The 13616-nt window shown below is 43.8% G+C and overlaps 1 protein-coding gene across 8 annotated transcripts; it reads left to right on the top strand.

The window, feature by feature from the left end:
• The first annotated feature begins 1919 nt into the window (after window positions 1–1919).
• tpm1 (tropomyosin 1 (alpha)) lies at window positions 1920–13098 on the top strand. Of its 8 annotated transcripts, none has more exons than XM_060062021.1 (10): window positions 1920–2229; window positions 2865–2990; window positions 5844–5977; window positions 6692–6809; window positions 7038–7108; window positions 8004–8079; window positions 8274–8336; window positions 8459–8528; window positions 9246–9324; window positions 10425–11260. In XM_060062021.1, the coding sequence occupies exons 1-10, from the start codon at window positions 2116–2118 to the stop codon at window positions 10426–10428; spliced, it is 855 nt and encodes a 284-aa protein (XP_059918004.1). In that variant the 5' UTR covers window positions 1920–2115; the 3' UTR covers window positions 10429–11260. The 8 variants fall into 8 exon arrangements, with proteins under 8 accessions (XP_059918004.1, XP_059918008.1, XP_059918011.1 ...); XM_060062028.1 differs by lacking the exons at window positions 9246–9324; window positions 10425–11260 and adding exons at window positions 2543–2668; window positions 12201–13098 and having other exon boundaries at window positions 1994–2229; XM_060062024.1 differs by lacking the exon at window positions 2865–2990 and adding an exon at window positions 2543–2668 and having other exon boundaries at window positions 1995–2229.
• Window positions 13099–13616: the final 518 nt, after the last annotated feature.

Genomic DNA, 13616 nt, shown 5'->3' with positions numbered 1-13616 from the left:
GAGTTTATTGAACTGGGTGGCGGCTATAGTAATCATATTCATACATGGTTCTCTGTGGTCTTATGGGTGGAGAAACCACAGTGTGGGCAGTGAGCTGACAGATACATGTTCATGGATCATTTCTTATTTCAAAGTAAAAGCTCCATACAAATATTGTTACAGTTTGCATAAACTGTACGTCTGAGATAAACCTTGAAATTGTGAGTGCAGGAAAGCTTTAATCGCTTTTCATTCTACAGAGATAACCAAGTTAATTCTAAAATTATTGACAAAGAATAAAGTGTGACTGCATAGTATTTAAACGTTTCCTACTGCGTTACACCTGTATTAAAAAATAAAGGTTTTCACACAAGCATAATTTAAAATCCCCCAGTTAAGGTGCAATAATATAATATACAGTATATTGGTGCAATTTGCTGTCCTACTCTCCCTTTTCTAAAATACTAAAAATCTAAATGAAGGACGTTAAAGGAAATCACCATAATAAATATGGTAACCCTACCTCACCCTATTTCTGCTTCAGTGATGTCACAGCCCTTCCCAGCGGGCATGATATAAGATTACAAAGAGGAAGTGGAATAACCAACTAAATATCAATTAATAAGTCCAATAGGCAGACCTAATTAACTCACTATCTCAATATGCATTGAGCTCTTGCTGATGTTTGGCAAGCGAAACAACTTATGACATTTTTGGTCATATAATAAATAAGAAAAAAAACATTTGCTTAATGGCTGTTTGTGCTGATGGTCCAGGAACCATTGGACTTTGAGAGTGTGGCGACTAAGGATGAGATGAAGAGATTATTTTGGGGGTATATGTGATCGGCAGCCATCCGACACTCGCGGGTGCCGTTTTATAGACCAGGGCAGGTGCAAGAAAGAGAGGCTTGCCCTAAAAATATCTTCTTCAGGCCGAGACTCAAAATGTCCTCCTATCTCCTGCCTGCTTTCTTCTCTGGCGTCCACGACGTGGAAAGTGGGAGGTCTGAACCTACAGCGGTCTGCGTCCTAACTTCATCGATGGTATTAGAATGGACGCGGCCACTAGTGCCGTGGCTCAGTCCAAATGTAAACCCTGGTTTACGTGTATGAGACAACAGTGCGCCTTGTCAACACCGCCCCTTTCATTAAGTAGATATCACTATTCATACTATTCATAACATTAGACCAATAAAAATTAGAACAAGATAAAAAAAAAAATGGTGTGAGCATTGTTTGCCCGGGGCCTAGTCTGCCAGCTGCTAAGTCTGGGTAATGGGGCTTAAAGTGGAATCCTGCTATGTGTGTCGGGCCGGCTCTGTGGCCGGCCAATTGACAGATCAACAGCTACACACTAGCTCTCTGGTGCATTATCAGGTGTGTCCGGTAGCCTCTCCTATGTCTGTCACGTTGTGAACAATGCCTCTGGGGTCTCCTTGACGTTTCTGTCTCGCTAAGCTTGTGTGTTTGTTATGAGACAAAGCCCTACGGCCAATATGTGTCTCTAGCTTGGCCCGCTACTGAACCACGCGCCCAGCTGTCCCCTCGGTCCCGATCCCTGCTCTGTGGAAGGGGGCAGAAGTATCAGAAATATCCATAAGATGCTGATGTTAAGTCAATGGGACATCACACATGAAACAGTGTTGACTGAAAAAGTAGAAAGATAAAACTGAATAAAAAAGAATATGCATTGAATTTTTGAAACAGATATCATGATGATTACCCCCACAAATCCAACATGACAGGAACAGACTTTACGTCCATGTTCTCAGTGGACCCAGTGGCTTTTATTACACTTGCAGCAAGAAGCCTTCCTCGAGGAAGAAGTGGGCCCAACCACCCACAACCCATATATGGTCATATCACTGGTCAAATGTCTGGGAGCAACGAATCAGCAGGCTGGACCTTAAAGACGACGGGGCATGCTGAAGGTATCCCCGCACGCCTTCTCCAAAAAACGTATTGGATGTCCAAAGGAATTCAGTCGCCCCCCCTTGGAAGTACATATTTGACAGGCCACAATCAGGAAGAGCTCGCACTCCAGCTTAGCGTTCAGTTAGGTACAGACGCTTCAGTCTCTTTCCCCTCCGATTTCTCTGGACTTTTTGGTGAGGCCAAACAACAATAATCAGCCATGGACGCCATCAAGAAGAAGATGCAGATGCTCAAGCTGGACAAGGAGAATGCCTTGGACAGAGCGGAGCAGGCTGAGGGAGACAAGAAGGCAGCGGAGGACAGAAGCAAACAGGTCGGTTCGCTTTGGAGCTCTACAGATGCCGTTAAAAAAGAGAAAAAAAATTGGGGGATTCTTTAATGGATTTCCTTTTCAATTTTTCAATGGATTAATTCTTGGATATTTCGAAAGTTTTTTTGAGCTAAATAATAATAATTAATACTTTATTAATTCTAAATAGTCTTGATTTTAGAATATGGATTGCATCCGTATAGCCCAAATGTTTTGAAATGACCAAGTAATAGTAAGTAACAGTTAATGATATTTACATGTTCCCCTGATCATTTCTTTACTTGACAATGTGTATTTTTTAAACACCAATGTATAGTTAGAGGATGACATAAGAGAGTTGGAAAAGAAATTGCGCATTACCGAGGACGAGAGAGACAAATTGTTTGAGGAGGGCCAGACCGCGGAGGAGAAGCTGCTGGCCGCTGAGGAGGTGGCCGCTAAGGTACCGCTCCATGCGCACGGGTCTAACTCCTCTTCTCCTTTCCTCCTCCTCTTGTTGTTTTTCTCCTGTCTGCCTCTCTGCCTCTCTGCGGTCCTGTACGCCTTCACGCACTCCTGTTTCCTGCTGATCACCCCCTGAATCTTTCTGCACCACCACTCCAATAAAACACACACACACACACACACACACAAACCAGCTTGAGGACGATTTGGTAGCTCTGCAGAAGAAGCTCAAGGGAACTGAGGATGAGCTTGACAAGTACTCCGAGGCTCTTAAAGACGCACAGGAGAAACTTGAGTTGGCTGAGAAGAAAGCCGCCGACGTGAGTATATGGGGGACGAACAGGGCCCCACTGACAAGGGCCCCGACACACACATGCACTGTTTCTGCACTTTCCTTTACACATTTCCGCTACGTTACCACAAATATAACGACAAGTGCAATGCCAGTGGAACCTAATGTCAGATTGTGTGTCCAGTGTCATTATAAATATAGGGCCAACTCTCATTTGACCCTTAAACTTATCTTGACCCAACATTACCTGAACAGGCCTGTGAAATACACTTGCCGGTTATTGGTGACAATTTGACAATTCCCTGGAATGACATTATGTCCCATTGATGCATTAAACTGTTGTTATATTATATGTCTTACTACAACTATGTCGTATTACTTGAATCAACACAAAGAAAGCATGGCAGACTGTTACCCAAACGTAGAAAAGGATCAATAAATAACATGGAGATAGACTATAGTGGGTTCTAATACCTAATTATTGAACCTCTTTGGGGTTTTCTGGGGTGGGGTTTTTGTTTTACAGTTCGACCTAAATATGCAGCTTCTCAAGAAGGAGCCTTCTTGAGAAGCTGCATATTTAGCTCGCCCTCCACTGGACGTCTGACGTGATAAATATAGCCCACTGCTTTATATGGTCAACGCGGAGCACGGGGCTGCGCGCCTCGGGGCCGCGCTCCCGGCTCGCGACAGCGAAATAGTTCCTTCTCAATTAAGCATTGTTAAAAGCCTAAAGAAACGGAACAACGATGTGATTGGTCCATGTTGTATGTAGATTAACCAACTCGAGCCGCAATAAACATTTATATTAGGGAAACGTAGGTCAGGCGATTTTTATAAATGAATTAAATTGTTTTTTTTGTATACAGCTTAATCATATTTTTTTCCCCCACAACTAAAGGGTTTGTATAAACTCGGCAATGTCATTAATCACCATCTCAAAGTATAGATAATAATAGTTATCATTTCAGATTACTGGAGTAAGCCTGCACTACAGACATTTAAAACGTTGGTTGTACCACTGCAAACAGGACGGCAGATGGCACTGTTTTACAATTTGACATGAAGCAAAAGGATGCTGATGAAATTAACTGGGCGTGTTCTTGCAAATAAAGTGGTAGTTATATACAATTAGTCTACGCGTTAACTTTAGATTTATTGATTTTTATTTGAAAACGACACCATTCAGTTTAATAAAATAATGCCTTCCAAATCCTCTCATACAAATATGTATGATTATTATTTATTGTCATTTTCTGTACAATTCGCAGTCATGACGCGACGCTGAACGCCTGGGCAGCTCAATGTCTTCCTGTTGTACCATTCAAAGCGTCATTGAGCCTCATTTAAATTTCAAGGAATTCCTGAAGCAGTGTATAGCCCAGTGTGTTACATCTATAGATACAATGGCCGGTGCCATATCGCTGGAATCAGTCAAACGAAAAATAAAATCTTTACAAGACCAAGCAGAGGTTGCAGAAGACAGAGCTGAGCGATTAAAGCAGGAGTTGGGACTGCAGAAAAAAGCCAGAGAAGAAGTAAGCATGACTATCACATAGCCAGTACCGCCTAATCGTACAGACTATAGACTGTTTGAGGTACAAACTTGCTTTTAAACGATGTCGGTAGCACATGAGATATTCATGCATTCAATGTAACACATTCGTTGCATTTAAGTCATAACGTCCCATCGGATCACTGCGTCGCATCGCTTCAGCTTGGTGGATGTAACGGGAGTTTACGGATGTATTGAATTGCATCCCTTCAAAATATATAAGTGTTAAAGGCACACTTTCAAATCGTGCATAGGTTGAGCTAAAGCGAGTTATTGAATTGGCCATCAAAGTGATAAAACCCGTAGCTCAGGCGGTTGTTCGTCAACCTGCCCATATAAGGTCTCTTGGACTGGAAATGTGCAAGGTGCCTCTGACTGCAGGAGTAGGCTACAGCTCAGCACTGGCTGCCCGTTTAGCTGATGTGGCTCCGCACACAGTGCAGAAGCCACCTTAGTTCAAACGTAAGAAGAGTCCCTCCTGGGCTGCAACACAAACCAATGCGCACATACTTTCTAAATCTAGTCTTGAGTGTTAAAATTGCAGCAGAAAAACAAACGGATTGGAGTGACTTCTGCCTCCATTTTAAGGATGTGGTTGGCCAGAAAGTGTGCCGATCCTTATTTCAGTTTCTGTAAACGCGTGGCCCGGGCTCCTGGTCGTTGAGCACAGATGACGAGCCGTTAATTAAAATGTAGCAACACTTGCATTGAAACTTCGGCAACTCAGATGGGGCGGCATCAGTTGCGATGCGCCTGTGAAATTGCCTGTCTTTGTCCCTTAATCTGTCTCGCGGGTCTGATAACGAGTCCGCAGGGCATTCAACTTGACTTGAGGCTGGGGAGATTTGATTAATTATACATGGAACGGCGAGGAAACGACTAATCCTATGGGAAGGGCTACTCTGCTTTTCCCAATGCGGCACACACAAATACACCAACAATCCAGCCGGATATAGCTTGCTAAAGTATAGCAGCATGAATATTGATTTACAACCAACCTGTATAACATTGGGCCGAACCGTGCTGCAGATTGCATGCTAACAAAACCCAAAATCAAAATGAATAAAAACAAAAAACCTATACCTTTAAATATTGACCTGCTTTCTTTGTGTTGTAAGGTACAGTTGCATGTGACTCCTCGTTATCTGTCTGTCTGTCTGTCTGTGTGTGTCTGTGTCTGAAAGTATCTGTCTGTGTGTGTGTGTGTGTCTGTGTCTGTGTCTGTCTGTTTCAGCAGATATGTTCCCTGCTGCTGTGTGCGTTCTCCAGAACGTTCCAGTATCCTCCGGGCTGCCCCTGACTCTCTCTCCCTCTTCCCTCCCGCAGGCTGAGAGCGATGTCGCTTCCCTTAACAGACGCATCCAGCTGGTTGAGGAGGAGTTGGATCGTGCCCAGGAGCGTCTGGCCACTGCCCTGACCAAGCTGGAGGAGGCTGAGAAGGCAGCTGATGAGAGCGAGAGGTGGGCTGTCCGGAGCCATAGCTGTTCTGTCCCCACGACGCCACCCACGTTCACTTTGTCTCTGTACACCTACCCCCACTAAGAGCACCTGAGGGCCCGAGTCTATACGCTTAACGTACGCATGGACTTTCAAATCTAGTCGGCATCTCAACATGCTCAAACATCTCACATATCGGCCATTTGTCATGCTCTTGTTTGACAACAGTTACGAACATAAGCAATATAGTGCATTGTGGCTAAGTCCCGATAGCTAACTAGTGTACATAGCTAAATGGCAGGTGTTCGTTTTGATAAGCACGTATAGGGTTTGTTTCGGGCAGGCCTATTGAAAGCATACGCTGCTTTGTTTACTTTGTATCTGTTTTGGGTACAAACAGGCATTAGACAAAACACATCGCCTTCAGCTGATGCAAGGGTGCCACCCGTACAACATCTCTACCGATCAGAAGATCCAATCTGGCATCTGTTAATTTAGGAGTATACCTTTAATAATCATACACTTTCAATGTAGTGATCCTCAGTTTGATGGGTTTGGATGAAAACAACATACTATTTAAATTCTTCCATACTGTGTACTGTAGATATCTGCGTAAACACCTGTGTTTCCCGTCTTGAGACTCCCTATCTCTGCGTGTTGCCCTGGTCTGGGGCCATGGATCTGCAACCCTCCACTGACTCCTACTGTTTGTCGACCCACCCTTCCCCCCCCTACAGAGGCATGAAGGTTATTGAGAACAGAGCCATGAAGGACGAGGAGAAGATGGAGCTGCAGGAGATCCAGCTGAAGGAAGCCAAACACATCGCTGAGGAGGCTGACCGCAAATACGAGGAGGCGAGTTCTTCTGTCACGCTATATAGTTACCATATGTCCTTATGGTACATCATAAACTAGCATACATACTCTGCATCCACGTAATTTTTCTTCTATAAGCAGCACTTAGGTACATATGTACACATGTCTACGTATGTTATATCAGATTAGAACCCACGCACTTGGTTCAACAGGAATTCTGGGTAATGTAGTTCACTGGTAGTAATTGTTGTTTTGCTCCACCTAAAGGTTGCCCGTAAGCTGGTCATCATTGAGAGTGACCTGGAGCGCACAGAGGAGCGCGCTGAGCTCTCAGAAGGGTAAGGCTTCCATACTCTACCCCGCTGGTTTCTCTATCCATGCATGTTTGGTGAACATGCAGCAGTCACCTACGCCCGATGGCCACGCCATTAAAAACACCACGTCCCTCCCATTGCATGTTATATTTGCATGTGGTGTTTGAATATTGTTTGCTTCCACTCGCCACACCCACTAACAGCCAGGCGAGAAGGACGGAGGAAGAGCTCAGAGTGTTGGAGCAGAGCCTCAAATCACTCAACTCCTCCGGTATACAGGTACTACTAACAAAGAGAAACAAAACGCAAACACTTAGACACACAGACACACAACCAAAGGCTTTGTATTGCGGTCAGCAGAAAGGGGGCCTTCCCCTTCCGTTGCCCTCACTGAATGAAATCCCTGTCTCGCTTGCTCTGCTGTTAGCCGCTTCTGCCCTCCTTTTTCCTCCTCCACACACGACTCCCCCCCCCTCTTTCTTTACACGCTTCATTCGCGCTTTGACATTTGAAACTCTCCTATCGCTAACAGGGCAGGAAGTGTGCGCGAGTGACTCATGCTTAACAAGATTTAGAGCCGCAGAGGTGTCTAGAGCTCGGTGGATTAATAGCACGGGCTGCAACTTTGTTTGAGGATTACCTTTCACCACCGTAATGAACGTTCAGTGTCACCTTCCTGCTCTGTTGGGGGCGCCTTGGGAATACTGTGGGGTTTCTGTCCTTTCTTGATTCTGCTTGGTTCATACTTATTTTCTCCCCTTTCCCATTACCCTCATCCCCCCTTTCTTCCCATTCTCATTCTCTTCCCCAATCCTCATCTTGATTTGTCCTCCCTCAATCTCCTTCCTCTTTTCTCCTTTGCACCTGACCTCCTCCCTCCCTCCCTCCCTCGCTCCCTCCCATTGCGTTAAAACACCAGCAAATGCTCTGAGCTTGAAGAAGAGTTGAAAACTGTGACCAACAACCTGAAGTCACTGGAGGCCCAGGCCGAGAAGGTAAGTGTGCCCGCCCACCCCTCTCTCTGCCCCGTGCTCCAGCGTGATCCCACTGATCCTAGTCCGCGCCCTCGGTGGATCTCCCCCAGTAGACACATCCCACCATCCTAGCATGCCATGACCCATCATCCCATTCGCCGAGCCCTGCGCCCCTGTCCTCCCCTTGACCCGTGTGCCCCCCTGTCCGTCCACAGTACTCCCAGAAGGAGGACAAGTACGAGGAGGAGATCAAGGTCCTCACCGACAAGCTGAAGGAGGCAAGTCCCGCTACGCTACGTTAGCCCGCCGTGATGAATGGGCTCCAGAGCAGCGTTCAAAGGCTCCAAGTGTCTGTGTCCACGGGGTCTAATGGATGTGTTCTCTTGTCTCACACACACAGGCTGAGACTCGTGCTGAGTTCGCTGAGAGATCAGTAGCCAAGCTTGAGAAGACCATTGATGACCTGGAAGGTATGATTCTCTCGTTTGGCCTTGTGTGTTTCACACTTCCTTTCCGTAGAGATTATATACAGGTCAGCTGTATTATCTTAGTCAGCCGCTGCCAGTCATGGTCAATAATTGAACATGGGTAGGTGACTGTTGTACCCTTTTATCTTCTCACTGCTGGTTTTCAAAGCTTTCCTTGTTTCCTCCTACCTTACTTTGTTCGACTTTGTGAACCAACTTCTTATCTGTCACGCTATCGGTCATAGCGTGTTAAGTAGCTGTAGCAGTTACAACAGCAGGAGCCCAGATAGGTAGGAAGAGGTCTCTTCTCCTTATGGTTGTTGAGGGTGTGTCGCTGATAGGAAAGATTATCAGAGCTGACTCATACTTGCAGCATAGGTAGGTTTACCCGTACGCCATGGAGTAGATCGCTGACTTGTAGCACAGGGTGAGTAAATCATCCACGTTTTACAACCGTTCGTCATTGTGAGGTCAGAGGACACAGCCGGTAAACAGGAGCACCGTGTTAATCCCTGACCGTGCTCAGGTCTTAGTCATTCCATTGATTTACTCATTTTTTCTGTTTACTTTTTTCTGGTATAACTCTTCCTTTCGTTTCTTTTCATTCATCCATTCACCTTTGCTATCCTCTTCCTCCTCCTTTCTCCTCCGCCTCTCGTGCACCCTTTCACCTCACCTCACCCCTTCCCCACCCCGACCTATCTCGGCCCACCCCAATAGACGAGCTGTACGCCCAGAAACTGAAGTACAAGGCCATCAGCGAGGAGCTGGACCACGCCCTCAACGACATGACCTCCATGTAATTCACCTCCCTCTGTGCCTGCTCCTCTCGACCACCCGCCCCCTGCCTACACACCTCTCCTCCCCTCCTCCAACTGCCCTTTACTTCCCTCAAAGTCCAGTGTGCATTCAGATCCGCATGCTGACATCTCTATCCATCTGCTGCTTCTGTTTCTACAGTTGTTTATGGTTCCTGCTAACTGCAGCCATGCCTGTATAGACACGTGTAGTATGCTCACTCAGCACTTAAGGCAGTGAAGTCAATCGTGTTTTCTTTAAATCATCAACAAAGATGATGTACCCAAGAGCAATTTGGCAAAGATGGAAACCCTGTGTTGTTTCCTTCCATACCTGTGTTTTAGTGTGGTATGTAGATATGCTCTCTGTGGCTTACACATTGTTAACGTGCTTCAAATAGTGGCTACACCTGGAGTAATATATTGTACGGACAGAACGCAGTTTAGAGGTCCTCTGTGAGACCATTGTGTTTTCATTTTTTGGAAATACTGTTGACTTGGTGTTCGAGTGCTTGTGCCCTTTCCAGTGGACAGATTGTCTGTCAGAATTGAAATATTCTGGCCAGTCAAACGTGTTTTGACATGTAGCATGCTGTTGTGGTACTTTTGAATATGTTGAATCCTAGTCACTCACAGTGTTGGTCAGAGTGATGAAGATTGACCACTTGTCCTCTAACCAAGGTCCATACCTGTTCTACTAACACGGTCTACTTCTGTCTGGAAGAGAGGCCTCCTGTGTCCTTTTTCATGATGCCAGTTGAAACATGTGTGGGATTATTATTTCCGATGCATGCCCTCCTGATTGATCAGAAAAGGGTTACCTTTGTAATCTCATGGACGATGGACGGAACATCGCAGTGTTGTTGATGCTGATGCAGCTGTGGTTGTTGCATCCCACCCTGTCTTTGGTTCATTTAGTAGATACGTTTCAAACAATGCACTTCTTTGATGCATTGTCTGTTTGTCTTGTGGGGTTCGCCTCAAGAGTGTGTTGGTGGTGTTGTCGCCTTGTCCGACCCTTCAACGTGGTACCGCCCCTCCCCCCCCCCCCCACCCCCGCCTTTGCATGTGGTTCACTCTGCTCTTTCTCTCTTCCACACAGATAAATTGTTTACACCTCATCATCAAAGACGCCACCTGCCGGCTGAGCGGACTCTGTCCCCTCTCTCCAGCCTTTTCTCCATTTCCCCTCCCTTCCACTTCCTCTCTTGTCTCTGCTTTCTTCTTCTCTCTTCCCTCCTTTCCACATGTGTTCCCCCTCATGTCAACGGTAGCTTTATCCCATCTCTTGTACAGAATCCTAGACACTTTCTGCGTTGTATAAAAAAAAATAAACATCCTCCCTTCTATATACGTAGTATCTCTTTTCTATTTATATTCAAGTGGCTCTCATAAAACAAGGAAGCCTTGATTTATGAATTGAAAGATTTCCTTGCCTTCCTCATACGTTTTCAGGAGACCACATCGCATTATAGTGCTTTCTCTGTCCTGCAGATTTCCTTTCATTTCATATTTTCCTTTTTTGTTGTTCAATGGAATATAAACCATCACACCAGCATCACAACACTACTGCAGAATGAGCTGCATTAAGTGATAGGGGAGGTGATCTAGAAGCTACCGCATTTTAATAGATGCATTCGAGCACTTTTTAAATGCTGCAAAGGGAGTACAGAATGATGGTAATGTTTCGAGGAAAGTGGCAGGAGCTGACAATGATAGATTGTACCCGAGAAGACAAACAATTTGGATAGATTGAGCGTAGTATGAAGAAGCATTAGTTGGCCGTTATCGCGAAAGTGAAAAAAAAAAGATGGATGGTTTCTCAGAAAGGCTTGACTCTGTGCTGAGATGGAACAGAAGTTGTAATGGAGGACACCTGGTGTTTGTATGGTACACGATAACCTGTCATTTATTTAAATAAACACAGCTTTCCATTTACTCAGTCTTTCTTTCTTTAACCAACATGCACATGCCTGACAGATAGCACAATAACTGTTTATTTAGGACAACAGGAGCATATAGTATGTCTGCTTCTCTCTTCATTGGATTTCTCAATCCTGCACTTGATCTGCAACTGGCCCTTTTGGCTGTGTCTTGATTTAATACAGCTTAGAAGACAACATAAACGTCATTCCTATAAAACACTACAGGAACTTAACGTGTCAGGCATTTTTTAAAGGAAATGTATTCAGTACATTTTCAGGAGGATTCAAATGGTTCTCAAACAGGTAGGTTTCAACATCTCGTAGCAATTTACCTGCAACTTTCCTCGTGCTGTTTTCCTCTGATCTCTCCTTTTTTTCCTCCTTCACTGCTTTCTGACTGCAAAGATTGTGCCTCCCAGCTACTTGAGAAAAACCGCCTTCTTATGAATGACCTAAGAGTGGTTTTGAATGAGGATTAAATTATTTGACTGTTATCATTGTTTAGGGTTTGTTGTTAATACAGATTGATGTGTGTTTGTGTGTCTGATATATATGAATGATTGCAATCCGATACAGTTTTACATTCAAATGTAAAACCTGCACTGCGTGAATGTTTCATTGTGGTAACAAACCCATTGAAAGAATACATACAATTTAAGGATCCCAGTATTATTTTTTAAGTAAAATCTTACAAGCCAATGAGTTGGCATTGTATAGCCTTGTCTCTTATAATGGGTTGTGTGTTGTGTTGTTTCTATGAAGCATAACAAAATCTAAATCCAACTACTCTTGTATGCATGGTATGTCAGACTATTGTATGCACGTTTAATCCTACTTCAATTAAAAGACTGGCCTGGTGTCTTGGATATGTAAATCACTAATTGCTCATGGAATTCACTAATCTGATCTGTCTCGTGTGTGTTATTAATCTCCTTTATTTGGTGTTCTAACAGAGAAATTGACACATGCTAAAGAGGAGAACCTTGACATGACTCAGATGCTGGACCAGACTCTAATGGAACTGAACAATATGTGAACACCCGTCCCCCCACCAACCCATCCCCCCCCCCCCCCCCCCCCACACACATGGTTTTGGCTTTTGTACTTGCACCCTGCTTCCTTTAAAGCCTGTGTTCCTTCATGGCCCGGGGTGGAGAGCAGACCGCCAGATGCTTTCAGTTTTCATGTTTTGCACCATCCAGCTTTCCCTGAAACTCAACCAAGGAGCAAAGCTCAAATGTACCGCTCCCTCTAGCCCAGACTGAAATACACAATGATATTAATAAATTGTAATTCTTGTAGCTACGTGTGCTTTTTAATCATGCCGTTTTTTTATGTCATGTGGTGATTTTACTTTATTATTATCTGCCTAGAGAGTTTATACATTTCAAAATGAGTCTTATACATCCCATTCCAGCTGTCATGATAGTACAGAGATAAAAACAATTTTAGCACTTAAATAAAAGATTTAGGAAATCATTTCAGTGGCAGGACTAAGAATACATGTTTAGATAGGTCCGGCATCCCCCAAAATAGGCCTACCTCACAAGTAAAAGTATACCATGTTTGTTCATACTGGCGTACTGGTGCTACTGTATTACGCATTTTGGAAAATATAAATTTGTCATTCCTGACCTTTTGTTGAGGTTTCTATTTGGTGTCAGTAGTTAGAAGTGTCAAGAAAGGCATAAATCCTTGTTTCCAGGTTTAATTTATTTTCTTAAATTTTCATGTATGATTAAAAATGTACGATTGTGCATTATTTTACCCATTACTCAATTGATATGGATGTATCTCGTATATCATATGCATGTACAATGCATCTAAATAAAAGCACACATTTGACATTTTCGAATTTGTCTTGTTTGGTATTAATTTAGTTGGACATTATCATTTAACACTACATCTTACCCAAATAATTGATAAATTAATGAATAAGAAATAAGAAACCACATTAAAAAACATAGTTATCTAGGTATGGATATGTTTGCACATACAGTACTATTCATTCATTTAGCCAATGTTAAGCAGTGAATTAAATAGGTGATGGTAAGAAGCAGGCAGGGGTTATGCGTCCTACAGGAGGATCTTGACACAGGGGTTTCGGCGGAGAGTAGATCATACTTTATTAAAACTACATAAGGCCGAGTAGGCTACTGACCTAGGACCTCCATGGGCTCATCCCAGGGGAAAAATACTATAGTTTACTACAGCATTTACTACAGTATACTATATATTACTATAGTATACTATAATATACTACAATATAGTGTGGGATTTACTATAGTAATTTTCCAGACATTGTAGTGTACTATGGTAAATACTATAGTAAGTTACTACACAGTATAGTATACTATAATATACTACAA

This window comes from Gadus macrocephalus, chromosome 9, assembly GCF_031168955.1.
Source record: "Gadus macrocephalus chromosome 9, ASM3116895v1".
Classification (NCBI taxonomy): domain Eukaryota; kingdom Metazoa; phylum Chordata; class Actinopteri; order Gadiformes; family Gadidae; genus Gadus; species Gadus macrocephalus.
The sequence above is the reverse complement of the archived record's forward strand: the minus strand, read 5'-3'. Positions and strand labels throughout refer to the sequence as shown.

Coding starts and splice junctions, on each gene's coding strand:
- tpm1 (XM_060062028.1), top strand. CDS start 2,116: ATGGACGCCATCAAGAAGAAGATGCAGATGCTCAAGCTGGACAAGGAG. Junction 2,669..2,864: donor CTGAGGAGGTGGCCGCTAAG/GTACCGCTCCAT, acceptor CACACAAACCAG/CTTGAGGACGATTTGGTAGC. Junction 5,978..6,691: donor GCAGCTGATGAGAGCGAGAG/GTGGGCTGTCCG, acceptor CCCCCCCTACAG/AGGCATGAAGGTTATTGAGA.